Source organism: Cupressus sempervirens, chromosome 10 (assembly GCF_028749045.1).
Source record: "Cupressus sempervirens isolate cs-2001-9-10 chromosome 10, ASM2874904v1, whole genome shotgun sequence".
Taxonomy (NCBI): domain Eukaryota; kingdom Viridiplantae; phylum Streptophyta; class Pinopsida; order Cupressales; family Cupressaceae; genus Cupressus; species Cupressus sempervirens.
In genome coordinates this window covers 681,793,337-681,819,300 of record NC_143127.1, presented here as the reverse complement: position 1 = coordinate 681,819,300, position 25,964 = coordinate 681,793,337, and the positions used below count along the sequence as shown (strand labels likewise).

The 25,964-nt window shown below is 36.7% G+C and overlaps 1 protein-coding gene across 6 annotated transcripts in view; it reads right to left on the bottom strand.

The window, feature by feature from the left end:
• Window positions 1-25,964, bottom strand: part of LOC149535647 (CAAX amino terminal protease family protein) — a 183,717-nt gene that overhangs the window by 18,792 nt on the left and 138,961 nt on the right. For all 6 annotated transcript variants that reach the window (XM_089803459.1, XM_089803461.1, XM_089803462.1 and 3 more), the window contains 2 exons: window positions 23,531-23,580; window positions 23,279-23,371 (listed from right to left, as the gene is read on the bottom strand). In XM_089803459.1, the coding sequence (XP_089659585.1) occupies window positions 23,279-23,371; window positions 23,531-23,580 (143 nt within the window). The remainder of the gene's footprint in view (window positions 1-23,278; window positions 23,372-23,530; window positions 23,581-25,964) is intronic.

Here is a 25,964-nt window from a genome sequence, read left to right as displayed (position 1 = left end):
TACCAAAGTTCCATGGAAAATGGGATGAATCAACACTTCAACATTTGGATGTGTTCTATACATTTGTAGAAGATTATGAGATTTGTGTAGATGATCAGGTGATAAAGATATTTGTCAGACACTAAAAGATAATGCAAGACAAGCATATTAAGCAATACCTACACAAAGTATCTCACCTTGGAAAGAATTTGAACAATGATTCTTATATGAATTTCATGATGCAATTGAGGAAGATAACGTGTTTTACAAACAAGAGGACATGAATGAAAACCAAAATTGCAGCACAGAAAAGGATCCTAACATGTCTTTGCTTGATGCCTTTTTTAGTTGGAAAAGATTTGAAGGGGAGTCTTCTGCACATTTGTTCATGAGGATGACAAACTTTTGCCATGAGATACCTTTGAACATCATGCCTCCACATGAGAAATTTATAAAGTAATTTTTTGAGTTGGGAATCTCACCAGATGACCCTGATTTGAAACTTCTCTTTCAGATTTTAGAAGAAGATGGTGAAGACGAGGAAAAATATACCACGAGTAAGACAAACACCCAATGATGTTTCACATTTGAATGGAATTTGAACAAAGAAGAAATATTTGGACAGCCTGAAGAATAATCCACTCATGATGATATCATGATGATACTAGTATGACAACAAATATCAGCGAATGTAAAAATGAGGAAGAGGATTCTCTCGGCATGGAAGAAATTTCAAATTTGTTGGACATGGAATATCATAAACATGTTGAGAAAAATGGTCCAACTTTTTTCTCAATCCACTACAGTAAACAAGTTGATGGATCAGCACATATTCATGGGCTACTGGATGAAGGAGATGATAATTCCATAGAATCAAATAGTGGAGATGAAATAGAATTGGATATGGTACATGAACAGGAGGAACTTTTAGGAGATAATGTTAATGAAGATATCAGTCTTGTTGATCAAGCAGATGATGATTCTCAAAAGGATGAATTTGGTAGGAGTATGCAATTTGCCGATATCTTATTTAATGGAACACTTGGTGGTCCACATAAAAGCTCTCATGAAGGTATGCCTGAGTTCTCTATGTTCTTGAGCCCATTGTTTGAAGAGGAAGCAAAAGAAGATATGTTTGAGTTCTCTATCTTGAATCCATTATTTGAAGAGGATTTTCTATGCAATCAAGTTTATTATCATCATAATGAAGATAGCAGGCCTGGGGATAATTTTGGAGATGTTGAAACTCAAGATATGTGTGGAAAAGGGTATTCAAAAAGTGAGACATGCAGTAGTTCATCCAATGAGTGGGAGTTGTATCAAACATGTGAAAATGAGATGGAATCAGACAAGCATAATGAGGAGAATGTGTTGAAGAATAGTTCTGAAAATTTTCCAAGTATTCTATCTGATCAAATTCTTGATAAAAATGAAGTAATTATTCCTGAATATGAGCCATCTCTGAAACCTTTTTGTGAAGAGAAATAATATCTGTCATATGTAGATGAAACAAATTGTGTGCAAGAAGACGTACAAGTAGAGAATGTTAGTATGACTAATCAAATGCATGACCATAAAGATCTTCCATCTAGCAAAGAACACAGTGCATCTGAGGACCTCTAACAGGCTAAACATAAGTCAGTAACTAAAGACCACATTGATGAAAGAATAAGTGTTGTCTACAAAGATAGTGTGTCTAATACAACAAGGGATCAGATTTTGGGGCTAAAAGATTATGGAATTTGTTTCCTTTCGAATGCCCTTGTTGATAAGGAAAAGGAAAATTCTGATCCGAAGAAAGTGATGAAGGGAAAGCATACCATGATCATAAGGAAGGAGATATTGCATGACCGAAATCAGCTGTTCGATAGAGGAAAGGATTATTGTTCACATTTTGGGAGGACCAGTGCCACCCAATTTTAGTTTGCATCAGGTTAAGTATGGTCTGCTCCTCCAGAGATAGCTGGAATTTCATTATGCCCACAAGGAGCATATGTCCCCAATAAGAGCCACTAATGAAGACTTAATTTCATGATGACCACAATATGATGACTGCAACTCTTATATTGGCAATCATAAGGATTGAAGATACCAGACAAACCAATCTGTTTGGGATCTATTTATTTCAATATGGCATAAGGATATGACTCTGGAATCAAGCAAAGTGGTAGATGCAGCAAGCACAAACAGATAGAGGCTGGGGTCTGTTAGAAATTTAATTTTAGTGAAACATGCTGGCAATTTTTTGTGACAACTATGTAGATGCAGCAAGCACAAACAGATAGAGGCTGGGGTCTGTTAGAAATTTAATTTTAGTGAAACATGCTGGCAATTTTTTGTGACAACTATCTTTCACATATAACTAAACTTAGATCGAGTAGTTTGACTTATATTGTTAACAAGATTCTTAAGGCCAAAGGATAGGAAGTTGCTTTCAATATGTCTCTATTTAGCAGATTCTTCTTCAAAGAGCCTCCTGCTGGTTTTCTTGAAACTGCTAAGAGACTTTATGCTTTTGATTTATGTTTCTCCATTAAGGATCTACAGGAAGAGACATATCTTACGAGAAATTGTCACCAAGTTGCATGAACAGTTTCCAGATTCTTTATTCCTTGCATTCAATTTCAAAGAAGGTGAAAAGAGAAACAAGTTTGTAGAAATCATGGGTGATTATGATGATAAACTGTCCTCTTCTGCCTTTGAGTCTCATCCAATATTTTCTCCAGGCAATTGACAACTGGTTGTAAATGAGAAATCATCAGAACGTTATGCTTATCCATCGTGACAGGGGAAGTTCGCCTGTACTACTTTCTTTCGAGCCTTCTAATCTGAAGAAAGCTTCAGATGTTTGAACACAGGGCTCTTGACAATGATTTTCGGGATGCATCAATAGGTTATTTGCAGTTTTTGGTGCCTCTAAATCCATTTCCTTCACAATTACGATATTTTCAATATGTAACTATAAAAGTATGTCACCAAAATGGCCACCAATAGAGCATACACTTTCCTTGGATTGTATCAGCCTTTGTGTGCCTAACTTTAGCTCTCAAAAGAAATACCATCAATAAACTCCAGCGAATATGATCTCTGTTACACGGCATGACTTCGATGACTGTATAACATAGGTCCAATGTATTTCATCAAAGTGTTTGTTTAATGTGAGCCCAACGTCAAACTTGCAAAAGTAGTATGCGTTGAATAATAAAGCTGAGATAAAGAAACGATGGAGACGGTAGCGTGAGTTTGCAGTTAGCAATGATCATTGATGGCAGAGCTTGTATAAAAAATGATGCTCGACAAACGACTCACTGTGTAGGGCATTGGCTCTAATGGAGAAGCAACGTAGAGAAAAATCTGTGACGAAACCAAAGCCTCTTCAACAAATCAATTTAGTGCACGTCCAAACAATGATCACTAACAAGTATCATTTTTGAATTTCCTAACAATATGGTAAGATTTTCCTCAAGACTTTCTGATGTATTTGAACCATATTATGAGATGCGAATGAGTATCGAGGATTAATATTTGTTCCTCCCTTAACGATGGTGAGAAAATTATTAATGGTTCACAAACAATATGTAATCAATTTATTATGAAGGGATGATTTTGTTTGGGAAAATCTTGTACCCCTTCATATGAGTATAAATAAGAGTTGCCCAAACAAAGGACAAAAAACATAACAAGAAAACAAGTTAGTGAAGTAATAAAAAATACGAGCGGTTAATGAGATGTAAAAAGAGAAGTAATACGGAGGGATAAATGTTTTTGCAGTTTTGATATACTAGATCTTGTAATAAAGCACAAACTATTTGTATTCATTTTCATACTTAATGTATGAGCCCTGTTTTCTTTATTTGTCTTGAAAATCAAAGTTCAAAGTATTTTGTTCAACTAGACTAAAATTTGAGTTGCCAATTGAAGCTTCAATCTATAAAGTAGTAGATGGTATAAGCACTATCTCTTAGTGTTGTAAATAAGAGTCTGGAGAAAGTTTGACTCTATTAGCCCAAGGCTGGATAAGGCACTGGTCTGCAATTTATTTTGTGAAAGTGGTTGATGTTTGAGGCCTTGACGTTCAATATTCTGCCATATTCATAAGTCAAATATTCTTCCTTTCATTCAAACAATATTGGTTTCACAAGTAAACATCATAAAGCATCCATATAACTTTTATTTTAAACAAGTTTAAATATTTTGTCATCCTAAGAACTCCCAAGGTTTAAATTCGCTATAGAAAAGCTTTGAACAAGTCATAAGGGTTTAAGGAAGGTTTACCCGCCTAGGTTTAGTGAAGCCTAAAGTGCAGGGAAGTGAATCAAGAAATCATTCCCGTTTATTGGCCGAGACTAAGTAAGTAATCCTATTGGAGAATAGGCAAAGCTCTTGGATTTCCAATCTGTGGTTTTGGGAACCAACACAATGTAAAGATAAACTTATATGAGATGCAAGATTAAGCTACAATAAAATGCAAGAACAAAGAAAGTAAGCTAAGCTAACAAGATAAAGAAATACATCCTCCTAATTAGGCTAGATGTGCTAATCTAATTGCAATGAAAGGGAATACTAAGCTATAATGCAAGTATGCAAGAGTGCGAGTGGTCAAGATATCAAAATGGCAGCATACCATTAGCATAAACTCTAGAGATGAAAAGAGTGAGGAAAGAGCCTCCTTTTAAAGAGATTTGGATGGTCAAGATTAAGAGGCAAAAAACAATGGTGGAGATTTGTTCCTTAGTTGATCCATGTGCTCAAGATTCTCAAGAGGCAAAAGGAGTGGATGGGATTGAGAGGCAAAAGAATGAGTGGTGGAGATAAAGAGGCAAAAGCCTTTTTGAAAAGTCAAGATTCCACTCACCTTTAAAAGTGTGCATTTAAGTTGTAGACAACTTGCTTTTTATTTTAATTTTAGAAAATGCCTTTTCATGTGCACATAGAATATAGGGGATTTTATTTAATTAACAGGAATCATGTTCTTCTAATTAAATAAAACTTAGGATAAGGAGGTCAAACATTAGGATAAAATCAAATAAATGATTTGGTCAAAGATTAATGATTAAATAATTATGCAAAATTGATTAAGCATAATGTGGTCTAGCATAGACTTATAGTTTACTAGACCAAAATTGGGTGATTACATTTGGCCCTCTTTAAGTCAATGTACAAAAAATCTGAATAAGCAAATTGAGTCAAAGAATGATGATATTAAGTTGACCGATAAGAGATATGATTCTGAACTAGGAGCCAACGAAGTGCGGTGAGATAACTAAACTTGAACTAGCTGTAAACGAAGCTTAGCAAGGTTGATAATCCTGAATGCAAAGTTTGATGCGAAGCAATGAAACTGAACATTAGGACAAGGTTGATAATACAAAACTACAACTGATGTGATGCTGTGACAACTGATATGTCCAAGAGTGAATAGATTAGATCAAGTGTCTGCCCCAAGCGAAGCACAATGGTTTAAAGGATCTCAACTTGATGTGAAGCGATGAAGTTGAGATGCCCCTAGCAATGATAGCATAGCATAATCAATTTGCAACTTTTAGAGATCAATGATAGATTATTCTTGTCCACTTGGGATCGAAATCGAAATAATGAATGAGCGATGTAGAAACAAGATAGATTGGATCAAATTGTGCGAAGAGAAGGTCCTTGATGATAGATAAGTGATGTAGAAAGCATAGGACTAAGTTTGACGACAGAGTAATGAGAATGTGCCTTAGTTTGACTAATTTTGACCAAAAAGATGTAGCATGAAAATTAGGTCAAAGCAAGAAGAAATGAGATGAAAATGATGATGAAGAGATGTGGGAATGATAAACAAATGTAAATGAAGTTTGCCTCGAAAGATGCGAAAGATTTGCCTCAAAAGGGTAAGTCAACTGTGCAAAAAAGAAAGAAATTTTAAATCGCAATTTTGACGATCAAGATTTCGGAGTTCGATTTCGATCCTGAAAATGAATTCAAGACATCAAAATAAGGTAAGGGTACAATTTTCGTAGAAATCCGAGACGACTGAAAATTAGGTCAAAAATCTATATGAGGGGTTTGAAAGGATAGATAGATGAAATGATAAAATTAACCCATTTGGTGACAAGATGAACAGAGAAAGTGATTACAAGAGATGATCAAGATTGAGAAATGATTAAGGGATGGTTGAGAGATGTGTCCGATAATGATGAAGACTCTCTCCTCAATGCAAAGCCTAATATGCAAAGTAATATGAAATGCAAAGTGCAATTTGCAAGGGTCAATTAAGTAGGTCATTGTTATTATCATCGAGCCTTATTAATGGGATATCACAAGATCATATGACCGTCGCTAGTGCAAGTGCAACTATGAAGATATGAATATGATCTATATCAGATAGGGTGTAGGAACCTACCATAAGCATAAAAAACATAAAGATCAATATGACTCATCGTTAGATTTCCAGATAATGTAGCAAGATTATGCTTGCAACGAGACATAGATGTAGAAATGGCCATAAGCACGGTCTTATGGAACAAACACAATGTCACAACCAAGGACATTATGTCTAAATGAATCAGGTCAAGGTATATGTCGCATTCTAACCAAGAGGAGGCACTTATTATAGACGCTTGATGCACTAGCAAAAGATAAAGAATATATGCCCCATGCCCCTAGTCCTCTAGTCGAGTGACATCCTGTAGAGACGTCAGAGAGAACATCAACGAAAATCATCAATAACAAGCAACACACAAAGAAAATCATGAAGCATGTCTCAATCGTTTTAGTTTAAGCACGGTGTGATAAAGAAAATGATCGCTGACTCTCTACGACTTATGCCTACAAGTGAGATATATTGCATAATCCTAGACTGTTGATGAAGTGTTGGTTCAAGGTAAACTATCAGATAAGTGTTGAGAAACTCTCGAAGTCAAGATGGGAAGTGTTGAGAAATATTGTTTGGGGTAGTGTTCAAAAACAATACTTTGTCCTAGAGATCAGAGATGATACAAGTCATGCCCCTTAGACCTAGACAAAGACTAATTCCAAACCAAGGAGACATGTATGCAAGATAGAAGTCAAGTGATTCATGGCCAAGCCATGAGCTAATAGATAGAAGCGCAAAGGTCTCAAGTAGCACCTGTTTCTAGATTTTCACCACTTGACAGGATTTTTTTATAGGACTTTTTGTGCTTTTTTTTGTGGTAGCAAGATGCATGCTAAAAGATGGGCACCAAGATACACCTTTTTTCAGGATCATATATCAATTGTTTTTGGATTTTTCAAAGAAATTTAGAGATTATTGGTTCTCAAGAATGATCATATAGTTTTGTCCCAATATCTAGCAAGGTTTATGGCATAATGGATTAGCAAGCTTATGGATAAGATGGATAGGTAATTATGCATGAAGCGAGATGTGATCCTCAAGAACTGTCTCATCAAGATTTCCCAAGCTAGGCTAAGGGAAAACAACCATATGAAGCATGTTTTGGATAAGAAATGGAAGCCAATGACTGAGGTGGCCTATAGGATAATGACTTGATGTCATGAAAGCATATAGTCCAAAAAGAGTGGGCAAAGAGTGGACATGTCAGAAGGCTTCAAAGAACCATCTTTTCCTTTTTATTTCTTTCTTTTGATCAAGACCAAGGGGCCAAATGGATAGGATAGTGATATGATAGAATGATACGGATGAAGCTTATCATAGAATGATACGAATGAAGCTTATCATGGAGGCTACGAGTGAATGATTTGGGATAAGCAAGATCATGATAGGGTAGTTGATGGATAATATATATTAAAGTCAATACTCAAGGATAGATCAACATTGTCAAGATCAAAGGTGAAAGAGATAATAGTTGGAAGATGAAGGATTACACGTGATGCCTGTTTGCCAAGTTTTTGTCATGGTACTTGTCCAAGGCGCCGCAAGAAGTGTCTTTCACCATAGTGGACTTATTTCTCTTTATTTTGTCTACCAAGGTACCTATTTACCATGTTTTCACCAAAGCACTTTTTTTGTTTTTCTCAAAAATGTATGTTAAAAAGTGAGCACACTTATATAATCCCTTATTCTCAAATAATCCCATGGATTAGGAAGCTTGAGAGGAGCTTAGAGCTTTCTATCCATGACATGCAAGGAATCAAATAATGTAATTGTGGCTCTCAAATGAACCTATGGATAGAGACCCTTGCAAGGTGCACCATAGAATGAGAGATTCAAAGAGTACAAGCAATATGAGTGCTAGTATCCAAGTATTCAAATGAATATGCAATGCAAAGCTAAACTAGTATGAGATGCAAGATTAAGCTACTATGAAATGCAAGAACAAGGAAGGTAGGCTAAGCTAACAAGATAAAAAGATTACTTCCTCCTAATTAGACTAGATGTACTAATGTAATCAGAATGAAAGGAAATACTAAGCTAGAATGCAAGTATGCAAGAGTGCAAGTGAATGCTCAAGTGCTCAAGAATTCAAAATGATAGCATAGCATTAGTATGAACTCTAGAGATGAAAAGAGTAGGAGAGAGCCTCCTCCTAAAGAGATAAGGAAAGTCAAGATTAAGAAGCAAAAAGCAATGGTAAAAATTTGATCTTTAGCTGATCCATGTGCTCAAGATTCTCAAGAGGCAAAAGGAGTGAATGGGATTGAGAGGCAAAAGAATGAACGGTGGAGATAAAAAGGCAAAAGCCTTTTTGAAAAGTCAAAGATTCCATTCACCTTAAAAAGTGTCCATTTAAGTTGTAGACAACTTGCTTTCTTTTTATTTTAGAAAATGCATTTTCATGTGTGGATGAAGTAAAGGGGATTTTATTTAATTAAAAGGAAGCATGTTCTTCATATTAAATAAAACTTAGGACAAGGTGGTCAAACAATGGGATAAAATCAAATAAATGATTTGATCAAAAACTAATGACTAAATACTTATACAAAATTGATTATGATAATGCGGTCTAATATGGAGATTAAAACTACTCATAAAGGTGGCTTATAGTTTATTAGACCAAAATTGGGTGATTACAAGGCAATCCAAAGTCCAAGTGCAAAAAACCTTGTCCCAAGTCAATTTAAAAACTAGAAATCCTTGTCTATATGCAAAGTGTGATCTAAAATCCCAAATAACTCCTAATTTCCGCTCAAGCATGTAATATCCTCCTAAGATATTTATTCCAAACATTTGCCAATTGTACAACGCAAACTTAAACAAACAATTTATGCAACTAATTTATTGAATTGAACATATTAAAATGAAAATCATGACTCTTCAAACTAAAAGAGAATTTGGAATTCAATATAATGCTAAATAACTACATCTTAATTTTCAACAGATATGAAATACCTTAAATATTGCATGTCATCTTTTGATAAATACTTCACAAATTAGCTCAATTGTGAACTTTGTCACAAGTCCATTGAGGTAATGAATTGGATTCTCATCCAATCCAATAAGTCTTGAAGGTTTTCGTCGCCAGGGTTCTAACTGAAAGCTAAAGCTTCCCGAAATTCTCCAAGAGAAACAATAACCAAGCATATTCAGAATCAATTTCTCAATGTTTTTTAATAACACGTCCCTATGACTCTTGATTTTCCTTCTCCTTGTCTCTTCATATTCCTTTTTTCTCTTTATTTTCCTTTACAAAAGAAATTTAAAGTGAATTCATTAATTATTCACTAAGCTTTATTAAGTCATTTCAATATTTTAGTAAATAATTAGATTGAGTTGTCATTAAATCTGATATAAATTGACAACTTAAAATTTAGTTATTTAACTGACTTCTATGTCCCCAAAAGGGGACGTTGCAGACCTCCCTTACCAAAGGTTGCTTGCCCTCAAGCAATCTGCATGTGCATGCTGAAGCCAAATATTTGGATCCCATATAAACCTCAAGAATGTTGCTCCGCCAATCTATTGTAGTAATCTGATATAAACAACATGCCTGAAATTGTGAAGCCACTCATCAAAAACCACTTGAGTAATGCACCAAATGTAATGACCCCTGCGGGTTATTCAACTTCCAACTTGCAAATTTTTGTGTTTTAGAATACTTGGTTTTGATTTGCAATTTTAAAGTAAAAAATAAACCTCTTGTCAAACAAGATAAAATAATATTGCAAATATAAAATATTCTAGAAATGAAATAGAGTTGCAATGATTCTTATTGAGTTAAATATATATATATATTTAAAATGCTTTTCATTAACCATTCATATCCGGAGGTCCTCAATTTTTTTTTAATAAAATCTGGAACTGTATGGTAGAAATGCATGAATTCATAAATGACAAATGTTAATAAATATTCAATGCTGGTAATAGTTGCAATGGCTGTCACAATCTATTCTGGAAATACCCTTTCAAAATCTGCACTTAAACCTTTGTAAGTTTCAATTTGCCAATAATATTGACAAAACTCTTGAATAAACTTCACAAGTTTTCTCATAAATGTTTGAAACTTGATTAATAATTGCTGCCAATGATAACCCGCAGGTCTGCAATGAATAAGAATAAAAAATATGTGCAAAGCCTTGATATTTCTTCATCAATAAACCCAATCATGACCTCTAAATAAAGCCATCCCCATTTGCACACTTTACTGGATATTACACCAATTCAAAGTGTAAAAAACTATGAAGAATTTCCGATTCTCCAAGTTAAAACTTCTAAATCCCTCGTCTCCAAATTCTCTTCACAAAAATCAGAAAACATCAACAATATCATGAAAAAGAACTCATGTGAGTCTTTTATAACACTTTGTAGGAGAGCTCCACACTTTTCCAGCTAATGTGGGATAAACAGATATACTTTTTCTCCTAATAATTTATTTACTCTAATACTTTAATTACCTTGGCTTAAGCTTCCAAAGTTCCATGAATTAATTGAACAAATGGCCCCTTCCAATGATGACTCAACACTCAAGTGAAATTACAAATTCAAATTATAACTTTATAATAAGTCAAATAATGTTTTAATCAAGTCACCATATTCGCTCAAAAACTAGGAAATTCGACATTCGATTCGCTCAAATTTGAAGTCAATTTGAAATTGCTACAAATTCACCTGTCACCATCAGAATTCCCTAGAAATTCGTAGTTTCGAACCCTAGTCAAATTCAAAGGAATTTTGAGCGAATTTGGTTGCCGTCAACGGAGCCCAGGAGGAATGTGAAATGAATTTGGACAAATTACAAGGCCACATCATCTTATTGACTTGTCAACTTAGTTTTAGGTAGTGATTTACATATTCAAACCTAAAACGACAGTGTTAGGGATTTTTCCATATTGCAACCCGCGTTTGGCAACGACAGTCTGGATGCGTACGTTTGTTGTTGGCTTGGTCCGGTCCCTGTTGTAAGGAGCTCATCCCCGCTTATTGGCTTGGTTTAGATATTATTTGATGATTTTGATGATACATTGATATTTGATCACATATGATTCTATGACTAATTACTAGTTAGTATTGTTAACATCAGTGTTTTAAAGTTTTTGCACCGAAACATTCATATGGTGGTGTATTTTGCTAAATTGCTTTATATTAGCATAGTGGTGTATGAACTTATTTGTTGCAACATATTTTTACATATATATAAAAATATATATTTTTTAAAAATATTGTACAATGAACCCAAAACAAACCCAAACCTAGCTCAATTTTTTTTTGAGTGAGTTCCGAACCCGAATGTTGAACCCGGATCCAAACCAGAATCTGAACCGACAACTTAGGTTTTAATAGTAACTTGGCCACTAAAAGAATAATAACTACCAAAATACTTATCCTTTTAATATGTCGTCTAAAATAGAAGTCACAACTATTACTTCCCCACGTGACTAAATGCACTTTCCAAAAATAGAAAGGGTCCCTCTCAATCATCACCAAACTTACCATAAATCATAAGTACATGATACTAAGCCCAAATGAAGTCTAATATGAATCAAATGAAGACCAAACTAGAACATACTGAATTGTGGAGAGGGAAAGACCCTCCCATAGTTGAGCCTCTGCCTCATAAGTCCCTCTATCCACAATAATTAGCCTACAAGGGACACAATGATAGGATAACAACTTGTCCTCTGACACTAGCTAAAAAGGGGGCATTATAGTCCACCCTCCATGAAATTGCTTGTCCCAAGCAATCTCATAAACAAATAACACATTAGTCCACCCGGATCCTAAGAGTAATACTATATAATGTCCCCGTGATCACTAACTAGCTTCCATAAAATCATCATCAAAAGAGAAGAATGGTGCATTAGGAATGTTGTCGAGGCATCTATTGCGAGTAATAACATCCAAGACTATGAAATAAAATCAAGACAAGGGGCTTTTCCAATGAGAAAGCGCAGACTGCAATGGGATTTTGCTCAAATATCAAGATGACTATATAACTATTTGCTCTAGGACTTGATCTTATGATAGTAACTCCAAAGTGGTCTTGGATCCAGCACTTCCAACCATATATGAATCATGACAGATAATATAAGACTCTTGAAGAGAATATCTTTGATGGTTTAGATTATGAGAATCCTTCTATATCAAGAGGGAGCCTGGCATTTCGTTAGAGGCAACCTTAGAAAGAGAGGGAGCAAACAGAGGATATGTTTCAGTTGACTTTTGAGGATCTTGATCATATTTATCCAAATGGAGTAGACCAAGTCGAGATGGATTCTCCAATGATCAAGAAATTGTAGCAATCAGAGAACTATGATTCATGAGATAAAGTTCCATCCTTGTGCCAAAGTGAAGTCTATACATTACTAAAGACAAGTTTGGAGTTATTAACTAGAGCCCTTATTGAGAGGGAGACTCGACATCAGTGACTATTTGAGATGCACTACAATGCATCCTTCTCTGTGAGAGAAAGTTTGAGGTGAAAGCTTTTGTTCTACCCTCTAAAAATGTTCATGGTGGATGTCGTGTGAGTTACTAAATGACTACGAGGAAACATCGTGGAAGGTGACGATCTTTCACTGAAGTTTGTTTATGGTTACCATAGTAAGGTGTCGATCTTACAATAGTATAACATTCTATCACAATGGATGTCATATGCTTGATACCTAAGCAGATCATGATAGATTATATCATGTAAATCAATATACTAAGAAATAAATATAGTCACATAGATATCTATGAGTTCTATTGTATAGATATATCATGGTAGATTTAATATCCGTGGACAAGCCATGATTTTAACGTTCCTAATGTACTTGTACCATAGAGGGATACGTGCGCACATACCTCATGAACATTTGAGTACTCAGTGAATATCATGCGAGTTGATATTTTGAGGCCATTACTCATGATATCATGAGATGATATCATCATAATGAATATCTTCTAATCAAAGATATCCATTATCATGCCATTCTTGATATTACATTGAAATTATATCAAATCATGTGTTTGTCCTCCCTAGCTAAGAGGAAGTGTTGATGATTTAGTAGCTTTTGTCGGATAAATCCTATGAGACAATGTAATGACCCTCTCTATAAAGGCCACAGAAACCCTCAAACTGAACTTAGGAATTTTGTCAAACACTTGGCGTGTAACAATAACAATATTCAGAATATGGTAATTTCAGATTTGATACTTTCAGAATATAATCACAGAATTACAATATATATAAAGCCATTGAACTCTATTTCAATTACAATGCAATAAATTCTGAAATTATTTTATTACCAATTCTGGACTGATTATTACAATGACTGTATGATAGCAAATTTACCCAAAAATTGACATATATTTCAAAATGCAAGAACTTGGTTTGAAGAACTATGGAAGAACACCACGTTTTGCTGCAGATCGTTGATGAAGACCTCCAACCGCACCCCCAAACTGTCCTTAATTTGCTGCTGCTGCCCAAACTAGCAGGGCCGTACCAGGCCGTACCTGTACGGCTGCTGAAATAAAATAATATTAGGGTTTTGGGACCCCCAAATGCAAGGAAAATGGGCGCCTAGGGTTAGGTAGTAACCCTGTAAAACCATAAAAAATAACTCCAAGGGGTTGAGGAGATATGAGCAATTATGTGGTTCCGAACCCTGCTTTGCCAATTCTGAAAATGCACTTATTCTGTCTTCAAACTCTTGTCAAATGCTTCTCCAATGAATGGGCAAATCTGAAATCCTTATTCCAACCAAAAACAAACCCTAACAACGAATTCTCAATAAGCTCCAATGAGATGGCTGAATACCAACTCCAATTATGCAACAATTCAGGTGATATTTCACACCCTCAAAGTCGCCAATCCAAGGGAGTGATTCGTTCCCAAAGATCGAATAATTTGCAGATCCAAAGTCCACAAATGTCTTCACAATGAAGAAGTAGAAGAGTTCTCCAATCCAAGCATGTCCAAATGAGAGGCCCAGCCCTCTATTTATTCACTTTTCTAAGAAGTTGCTAGAACTTCTAGAAACATCCTTTATAATTTCTCATTATAATGCACTTTTTTATAATAAAGTAATTTTATAAAATAAAAAGTGCAACTCAAATTAAAATTATAACATGTGGGCCCCAATATCACATAATGATAAAATATAACCTCTTAACACTTCTTCAAGAGCAAGATATGACTATCTGATCCGCAGAATTGACTCTCTTTCCACACCATTTGCCTACGAGAGTCTGGAATAGGCAAATCCATGATCAATGCCATGTCGAACTAAAGAGGGGACATTACAGTCCGCCCCTCCTGAAATTGCTTGGCCTCAAGCAATCTCAACGCCGGGTGCTGCAAAATAGCCTCCCCCTCCCAAGTAGCATCCTCAACAGGTAAATCTTTCCACTTAACCAAGTATTCTCTGATCACCCTTCTACGAAGCTGCTTTTCTCTGCTCTCCAGGATAGATTCTGGTACTAAAATCAATTTTCCCTCATCGTCTAAAGGAGGTAATACTGCAGAAGGCACCACATTCTGACCCAACGCCTTCTTGAGGCATGACACATGAAACACATTGTGCACTCTGCTGTCTGCGGGAAGCTCCAACTCATAAGCCACTTCACCAACTCGCCTGATAATCCTGAATGGTCCATAATAGCGTGGCTTAAGTTTCTCTGCCCCACTCTTCTTAAGAGTAGATTGCCTGTATGGCTGCAACATGAGGTAAACCATATCATCTACCTCAAAACTACGCTCAGTTCTCTTCTGGTCTGCATACTGCTTCTGCTGATTCTGAGCTCTTGCAATATTGTCTTTGAGGGTAGCAACTATATCCTTACTCTCCTGTAATAATTCACCTGCACTGGGTACCCGGCTGTCGCTCAACAACAAATCCAAGAAACTAGGTGCTTCATAACCGTAAAGTGCCATGAAGGGTGTCATCTGTATAGTCATATGATATGTAGTATTGTAACAATACTCGCAGAGATATATCCATCTGACCCAAGCTCGCTGCTGAGCTGCCACATAATTCTTTAAATACCCTTCCACCCATTTGTTCACAATTTCTGTCTGACCATCAGTTTGTGGGTGATAGCTAGTGCTGGGTGTAAGCTCCGTGCCACATAACCGGAATACCTCCTGCCAAAAGTGACTCATGAAACGGCTATCCCTATCACTCACAATGTTCTGAGGCAAGCCGTGCAATCTGAAAACCTCCCGAAAGAAAACCTCTGCCACCTGAGCTGCTGAATGTGTAGTGGTGATAGGAAAGAAATGAGCATATTTCGTTAATCTATCTACCACCACATAAATACAATCTCGTCCTTGTACCTTGGGCAAACCTGTGATAAAGTCCATGGAGATGCATTCCCACTTCCTGTCGGGAATCGGAAGTGGCTGTAGGAGCCCTGCCGGATAGCTGTGTTCTTGTTTGTTTTGCTGGCAAACAAGACACTCTCGAACATACTGCAAAACATCAGCTTTCAGCCCTTTCCAAGTGAACCGCTCTCGAACTGACTTGTAAGTCTTGAAGTACCCGGGATGGCCTGTTGTTGGTGAGTCGTGAAGTGCTCTCATAATCAGTTGCTTAACCTTCGATCCTGGGACCAAGTAAATCCTGTTCTTGTGAATGATCAAATCATCCACAAGTGTGTATCTGGTATCAATCACTGTTCCCTCTACTATATCGGAGGCCCATGTATCCCTGGCATACTCTGCTATAATCAAGTGTCGCCAATCCTCTGACATCTGAACCATAAGAGTGAGGTGTGGCCTTCGAGATAGAGCATCTGCAACAACATTCTGAGTTCCCTTGACATATGAGATGTCAAAATCATATGCTTGCAACTTACTTACCCACTTTTGTTGGCGATCATTCAGGTCCTGCTGTCCCAAGAAATGCCTCAGACTGTTATGATCAGTTTTAATACAAAACTTGCTACCCACAAGATATTGTCTGAATTTGGCCAAAGCATGCATGATGGCCAACATCTCCTTATCATATATACTGAATGAACGCTCAGGGCCTCTGAGCTTCCTGCTCTCATAAGCTATGGGGTGCTTATTCTGCATAAGTACAGCACCTACTCCCTCTCCAGATGCATCACATTGAAGCTCAAATGGCTTCGTGAAATCAGGTAATGCTAGAACTGGGCACGTAGTCATTATCTCCTTAAATCTCATAAAACAGTCCTGTGCCTTCTGAGTCCACACAAATTCCCCTTTTTTCAGTAAATCTGTCATGGGAGCTGCATGTCGTGAGTAGCCACTGACAAACCTGCGATAAAAACCACATAAACCAAGGAACCCCCTCAACTGTGTAAGGTTCTCTAGTGGAGGCCAATCAACAATAGCGCGAATCTTTTCAGGATCCATCCGCACTCCCTCTGTACTAATGATGTGTCCTAAATATAACAGCTCGGTCATCCCTAAGTCACATTTGGACTCCTTTGCATACAAGGACTCCTTCTGTAGAATGCTCAACACCGTCTCCAAATGCTCTAGATGCTCCTGCCATGATCGGCTATAGATCAAAATGTCATCAAAAAAAACCAGCACGAATTTCCTCAACTGATGGTGGAAAACTCTGTTCATAGTGGACTGGAAAGTGGCAGGTGCATTGGTCAGACCGAAAGGCATGACTACAAACTCAAAGTGCCCACAATGACATCTGAAAGCAGTTTTCTCAATATCCTGTTCACGGACTCTAATCTGGTGATATCCTGATCTCAAATCAATTTTCGTGAAATAACAGGCCCCATGCAATTCATCTATCAACTCATCAATGCGAGGAATAGGATACCTGTTCTTAATGGTTCTCTTATTTAATGCCCTGTAATCAATACACATCCGAAGCGTTCCATCCTTCTTTTTTACCAAAACAACAGAAGATGCAAAAGGTGACTTACTAGGTCGGATGTGCCCCATAGCTAGCAACTCCTCAATGGTCCTTTCGATCTCATCCTTGAGTCGCTTTGGATGTCGATATGGTGTGATCATGATAGGTTTAGCACCTTCCTCCAATTCAATAATATGCTCAATACCTCTGTCCGGTGGCCTACCTGGTGGAATCTCACTGAATACCTTTTCGTACTTAATCCTCAACTTCTGAATATCAGGATGATATTCCACCTTATGTTGCTCCTCCTGTGTAGGTATCAAAGTACAAACTGCTGCCCACTCTATATCATTATGCCTAGTTAATCTCTCCAGCCGCCTAAATGAGATAGTCCTGATGTCTCCATTACAGATAGCCTTTAGCACATGAATCCTACCATTCATTTCGAATTGTATCTCCATATCCTCTAATCTCAGGGTAACCACCTTCAAGGAATGTAGCCACTGCATCCCAAGTACTATGTCCATGTCACCCATGTTGACCACATGATAATCCGCCTTAAACTCATAGTTGTTCAAGCGCAAAGGTAAGTCTCGTACCATCCTGTCACAACGAAGAGTGTATCCATCAGCTACCTTTACTCTTAGTCCTTCGAACTCCTCAGTAATGAGTCCACGCTTCTCTACAAATCGTGCATCAATGAAATTATGCGTGGCACCTGTGTCCAACAATGTAATAACCTTCTGTCCAGCCAAGACTCCCCGAAATCTGAAAGATCCCTCTCTCTGGATACTAGACAGTCGTGCTTCCTGTAAATGTAGCTCTGTTTCCTGCCTTTGCCCTGCACTGTCTATCTCCTGCTCTCCCTCTGCTTCATCAGGATCCTCATCATGATGTTCTGAGCCTTCGTAATAAGCCCACATTGCCCGGTTGGCCTTCCCTTTTGGCCTCATAGGACAGTCATGGCCGTACTCATACGGGCCTTTGCAATAGAAGCATAGCTTCTTCCTACGCAAGTCATTAAGTGTCTCCTTGTCCAGCCTCTTACTTTCTTCCTTAGGTAGTTGTGCCTCTCTATGAAAGGGTTTCCTGTCCTTATCTTTTCCTGAAGGGAAACCCTTTGCCTGAAATTTATTTTTAGAAGCTGAAGAGGAATCCATGTCACGAGCTTTCTTAATGGCTTCCTGCAAAGTGGGAGGGTTGAGAGCTTTAATCCACCCTCTCAACGGATCAACTAACCCATCCATAAATAAAACCAATAGCCTTCGTTCAGATACATCTGTTACTAACACTGCAAGTTTCTGAAACTCTGAAATGTATGTTTCCAATGAGCCCCACTGTTTAAGCTGGGCTAATTCCTTGAAATGGAGTTTTGGATCTTTCTTATCAAAACGTTCAATCAGTCTCTCCGTAAACTCCACATATGAGGTAATGTGTGCATGACCCATAGTGATCATACCATGATGCCACCATTCGTGTGCTAACCCATCCAGGTGAATTGCTGCATACTTAATAGCTTCTTCCTCAGACATAGGATTCAATTGAAAGTATGTGTCAAGCTTTTGAACCCAAGCTCTTGCTGTAGACTTCCCCGAGCCATCATAATATGGTAACTGTAGTTTTCCTACTTTCTTTCGTAGCTCATAGTTCTGAGTCCTGTCTTGTCCACGGGGCATATGCTTCATCCACACATCCATATACTCTCTAAAGGTGATTGCAGCTGTAAAATCTAGTCCTCCTGCTTCCCAATCTCTCCTCAGCTGATCCTGTATGTCAGTGATCTGGGGTTCTGGTACCGACTGCTCTGGAGCTCTAGGAAGGAACGTAGGAATCATAGGCCTCGAACTTACTGTCCGAGCTTGCTGGGGGGCATGACCGAAATTGTTCCCAATTTGTTCGCCTCCATTATGTCTCTCATCCTGATTATTCCCATTCTAATTGTGACCATTCTGATTATTTCCTCCTCCTATGTTAGCGTTCAACCCCATTTGTCGAGCCATCATCTGCATCATAAGCTCCATTCTCTGATTCTGTTCTTGTGCTCTTTGTTCGGCTAATCGCTGTCCCTGTGCCAGAGTGTCTAATAACTGTAAAAATCTTTCCTCTTGCGGATCTGGACCGGCATTCCCGCCTCTATCCTTATTGTAGTCGTAGTCTTGATCAAAAAATACCTCCCCTGTGTCTGTATGACTGGATTCTATGTCCACCTGGATAGATGAGCTAGACTGTTCGCTCTGCAGGTCAGAAATCCTATCTTGTCTTGCTTTGGTATTGCGGAAATTATAAGGCCTTTTTCGCATGCTCTGATTTTAGTGTTTTGACATTTCGTCAAACACTTTCCCTCCTATCTAGCTGTTCCAAATTCCCTATAAGACCTCCATAGGATGGCAGGACTTATAGCTCTGATACCACTGTAATGACCCTCTCTATAAAGGCCACAGAAACCCTCAAACTGAACTTAGGAATTTTGTCAAACACTTGGCGTGTAACAGTAACAATATTCAGAATATGGTAATTTCAGATTTGATACTTTCATAATATAATCACAGAATTACAATATATATAAAGCCATTGAACTATATTTCAATTACAATGCAATAAATTCTGAAATTATTTTATTACCAATTCTGGACTGATTATTACAATGACTGTATGACAGCAAATTTACCCAAAAATTGACATATATTTCAGAATGCAAGAACCTGGTTTGAAGAACTATGGAAGAACACCACGTTTTGCTGCAAATCGTTGATGAAGACCTCCAACCGCACCCCCAAACTGTCCTTAATTTTCTGCTGCTACCCAAACTAGCAGGGTCGTACCAGGCCGTACCTGTACGGCTGCTGAAATAAAATAATATTAGGGTTTTGGGACCCCCAAATGCAAGGAAAATGGGCGCCTAGGGTTAGGTAGTAACCCTGTAAAACCATAAAAAATAACTCCAAGGGGTTGAGGAGATATGAGCAATTATGTGGTTCCGAACCCTGTTTTGCCAATTCTAAAAATGCACTTATTCTGTCTTCAAACTCTTGTCAAATGCTTCTCCAATGATTGGGCAAATCTGAAACCCTTATTCCAACCAAAAACAAACCCTAACAACGAATTCTCAATAAGCTCCAATGAGATGGCTGAATACCAACTCCAATTATGCAACAATTCAGGTGATATTTCACACCCTCAAAGTCGCCAATCCAAGGGAGTGATTCGTTCCCATAGATCGAATAATTTGCAGATCCAAAGTCCACAAATGTCTTCACAATGAAGAAGTAGAAGAGTTCTCCAATCCAAGCATGTCCAAATGAGAGGCCCAGCCCTCTATTTATTCACTTTTCTAAAAAGTTGCTAGAACTTCTAGAAACATCCTTTATAATTTCTCATTATAATGCACTTTTTTATAATAAAGTAATTTTATAAAATAAAAAGTGCAACTCAAATTAAAATTATAACATGTGGGCCCCAATATCACATAATGATAAAATATAACCTCTTAACACTTCTTCAAGAGCAAGATATGACTATCTGATCCGCAGAATTGACTCTCTTTCCACACCATTTGCCTACGAGAGTCTGGAATAGGCAAATCCATGATCAATGCCATGTCGAACTAAAGAGGGGACATTACAGACAAAACTATTGAAGATATATATATATATATATAACTATTATGTGAAGCTCAAGAAATTAATATAATATCTAAGAGATATTATGTGCATATAAATATAGTCATAACTAATTGTCATTATATTAATCAAATAATAATGAATAGACATGTCCCTTACATATCTCTCCTTGGCTCATCCTCAATATAAATGCAAGTGAGGTCGCTGCCTTTGGAAAACACAAAAATTACAGGCAGTGCTATTACATTTGCAGTGATCATACCTTAACAAATGGTCCCCAGTTTTTTGAGCTGAACGAATGTATCCAACACTCCACACAAAATGTAATAGACACGGTTTATCACATGTCAAGTCCACAACATTGTTTCGTTCAAACAGCTAATCCCCTTTTTAACATCATGCATTTGATTTAGTATTTATACACTTTGGCATATTCCGTTCCACTATGAACTACTTAGGTCTTGTTTGATTTCCCCATGCAGGCAGTCTCCTAGAAATAAGTTCTTTTATAAGCTAATATTTGATTGTTTAGCTCTTTTATCCAAGATCTGTAGGGTTTGGGGGCCTATTTGTGATTGTCAATGAAACTTTAATTTAGGCAATGTGGAATATATGCGTCACAATGTGAATAATGACGTTGAAGAATGCTCATTGCACCATGGTGTCCTACCTCCGAAAAACTGGGGAGACATTCAACAATTAAATTTCTTCTGTAAGTGAAAAACACATTATGTTTTCTATAAATCCCCCAACTAATTCTTAACACACCTCCAACTTCTCAGTAGACATTAATATTTCCAGTGATTTCATTTTAAATACAATTCTCTATTAAGCAGTGCACTTCCATCACATACAAAGTCCATGTCATGAAAATTAAAAACATAAATTCTATAGTACAACATCCTCAATTCAGAAGCACCTGCCTACGAAGCTTCATGTGCAATATGCATTGAATTTTGCAACACAAGCACATACAAGATCAAACAACTATACACGAATGCCATTCACATTGAGAGCAGCGAAAAAGATTTTCTATATTCCTCAAAGAAAAGATTACAGAATCAATTACAATGCAGAAATGAATTGCTTTCATGGAAATCAATGGCTCCAAAAATAGAGAAAGCTAGAAAGCAAACAAGAGCCCAGCCAGACTAAACTAAGCTAAATTAAGCTCACCTAAAGCTCAACTACATTAACATAAGCTAAGCATGCATGTGCAAAAATGTGCTCAATTATGCATGAGAATATCTTTAAGCATTTGCACAATATGAAATGTAGCAATAACAAATGTGAATGATGCAACTAAATGTATGTGTAACAAAGTAGCATGCTCTAACAATGTGACTGAAATCCACGCATTTTAGATATCCTTTGGTTAGCATTCTTCGTACAATCTCTACCTTTAAGAATCAGGAAAATACCCATTTTTAATGTTAGTGCAGTGTTATGAAACCTATTATGTATTGGACGATGGATCTAATGAAAATTCTGCATCCCACATTTATAGCCAAATGGCTTGGAAGAGTCATCTTTAGATTCATCAATGATTTGTTTCCCATTGTTTTATAAGCAAAATGGCCATGCTGGCCAGGACTCTCAAAGAGCCTCATAGGGAGACTATACAAGCATACTTCATTAAACTGGATATACAAGCACGCTTCATCAAACTGGATAGAAACACACTTAGCAACTTGAAAAGTCTCATCATCTACATTGCCCGCCAAGATAAATTAATAATCAAATAAATGGATTCCTCAAAGAACTGTATATTCCACAATTTAGAACATTATGATAAGGAAATATGACCTCAAATATAAGACTGAACCCTGAGATGATAATCACATATACAACTAACCCTCACTGTGATTTAAGCATTTGAACTTTAACAAATATATAAAGAAAATATAAATTGTTTTTACAATAGGGAAATCTTTGGTTTCAAGTCAAAATGCTAGGTCGACTTTTGACTGCTCTTCCAATGCAATATCAGAATAAAACAGAATATAGCATAGAGATGGTGGCTTACCCTTAGCACTTACAGAGATCACTACTCATATAAAGACAAAAGAAAAGTGAGACCAATATGAGTATAACAAACTAAATAATGCAAAATCACTTGGCAATTTTTATTGTGCAGTTACTTTCAGCAGACATATCGATCTGTTTATCTCTGTTCCACAAAAGACAAATGGGTTTTTTGAGCTTACCCTACCAATTCGGATATATAGATTATTCTATCAATGAAAAACCTAAAAGGTTTTCAGCATGAACATTTGGCAAGCTCTCTTTGTACACTCCTTACCATCATTTGGTTAATAGTTCAGCATATTTCGATAGAAAATTTATTTGCAGAATTTTGTATATCCTCACAAGCAGCATGTATAAGTTACTGCAAACTCATTCCATCTATCAAGAATTATTATGAAAAATAGATAAATAAACAGGAAGAACTTGAAAAATACACAATACTCATAGCAACGTAAAGAAGTTACCACTTTGTCAATGATGTCATAAGAAAACCTCGGAATATAGTCTCCTCATAAATTGGTGCCAAAATTCCTGTCACACCTACCAGGCAAGCAGTGCTGAATCACAGGGTATGTATGTACAGATCAAAATTTTGAGAGTATTAAATAGTTCCAAATTCATTCAGAATTGTTCAGATATGGCAATAATAGACAAAATCTCATGAAACTCAGAACATTTGGATTGGAACAATAGATTGTGTGGTTACAATCAAATACCTGATATTTGATGCACCGATAAGAGGTAACAATTTCACCAAGGCATCAGCCTGCCAGAAACATAGAAAATGAAATCATTTTACAATAACAATAGGCTAGGAAGATTACGACTATACGTCCTCTATCATGATGTAAATGATCTAATCTAATTGGTTTTCATATTTCCCTTCAATCAAATGTCAGTTTCCCTGTGTTTGTGGAGCTGTAAGCTCTCTGAAATAAGTAGAATTCAAAAAGTACAAATTTTCCTATCGTACTACTTGTTTCAACAAATGATGTTAATTAAAGAGGAATTGATGTTCATCAAAAATCAGAAATATACATGATGCAAATAAAAAGAAAAAATATAAGAAATTAAAAAATTTACCCTAAAAACACCATGAGGAGAAAACCCAGCTTGCATAGTAGCAAATGTACTACTACCTGTTGATGTGAGTTTTGTAGCTACACCAACATGCAAGATATAGCACTTAGTAACGTACATAGTTTGCAAACTCTCCGAGTACTCTAAGAGTTCCTGAGTACTCTCAATTATTTTTGCTGGCCGAGTACTCTCAAGTTTAACTCTCGCGTATTTATAGATGTAAAAATATGTGGGTAAAAAGTCTCAATGCAAAGAAAACATTAGATTAGATGCATTTTTCACATGATGATAATGCTATAAAACCACGCATTTTCTCTGTTGAGATGTCAATTTCTAATTTAATACATTTTGTAATTGAATTCTACAAAGAATATATGTTTCTTTAAGAGATTTTAAATATCGATACTTCCTGATTTGCCGAGTTTTTCCCGAGTTTTTGTCAAGTATATGGCGAGTTTTTGCCAAGTTGAAAATTTTGGGCTTGCCGAGTACTCTCTGAGTTCGAGTCTGCAAACTATGGTAACGTAAGATAGGACACCAAACATTGAATCCTCTCTTGAACAAAGACACCACATATGCTAAAGATTGCAATAAAGATCATAGAAGCAACTCCAAGGTTCCTTCTAATGTTGGACCCAACTCAGTTTATGATGTGATTTGCTGGTTAACGCTTGGGAAATTATGTTAACTTTTCTGTGGAGGATCTATCAGCTTCTCGAATGCAAACGATTTTGGAATTAAAGTCTTCAAACTAATTCTAAAATAGGTTTGAAATAAAGTACTAATTCTAAAATAGGTTTGAATTATAGTGCAAATAGGACAAGGATTTAGAAATCTAGACTACTTCCCCTAATGCAAGACAAAGTTGATGTTGTGGTGAGACCAAACTGGTCCTTATTTTGCCATGTCAACTCTGCAAACAAGGGGACAATCTTCTAAGGGTACAAATATGATTTTCAAACTACTTGTGCTCATCAAAACCATAAATAATGCAAAGCAATGAACATGAAGTAATTGATGTGAAGTGCCTGCAAGTAGGCCCAAGCTAACCTTACACTGCTTCTACAATCAACAAGCACCAAAACATATGGACACTGCTTTCACCATGACGCCAACAACATCTTCCATTAAACTATCCGACTATCTATTTTAAACTTCTAATCAACTTAAGAAAATCTAAACAGAGGAAACTAGAAACCGTGCAATACTCCAAAAATAGCTTAAGAAATCCACCATGAAATCAACAACGAACAAGCAATTATTTTGGTAGGATTTAGGCAACAAATTTTCCAACCTCGCTTTACAAATGATAACCCCTTGTCTTTTATAGTCATTTAAGTAGAATGAATGGCTAGGACTGATTCAAGACGAAAGGCTGAGATTATGCCAACAAAACCTTAGTTACCGGATTTGTGCCCTAGAGGCTGGATCCGGATTCGGATCCGGATTCATGCAAATCCGGGCAGGATCCTTGTTTTAAACAGTGGATTCGTCTGGATTCATGGCCCACGAATCCAAACGAATCCACTGTGTAAAACAAGGATCCTGCCCGGATCTACATCAATCCAAGCATGAATCCTCAAGGATCCAACGCGAATCCTCAAGGATCAACAGTTTTAAGTGGGTTTAAGTTATTTAATATGACTTTTTAAAATATTTTTTTGCTTTTGAATCCTAAAATGACCCTTTTATGCATTATATATACTAAAAACTGAAAAAAATATACATAGTTCTAAAACTATATATATATATACACTCACAAATCCTAATTGGGGAAAAAAAAATCATGAATCCATGGATCCGATTCATGTGCCCGAATCGGATTCGTTTCCCAAATCGATAACTAAGAAGAAAACCCTAGTACAACTACTAGCTACAAGCATTTAATACTTATCCAATCATAATAAAGCACCACCTTGTGGGCCAATGGGAAAATTACACTACTTTTGTGAACAAATGAGAAAATAGGTTAGGCAAAGACATTAAGTGGACACCACATGCACACTTGGAATGATTTGATTGACTGACTTTGGACACATGATACTAGAGTCTTTTAATTGGTTGAAGATG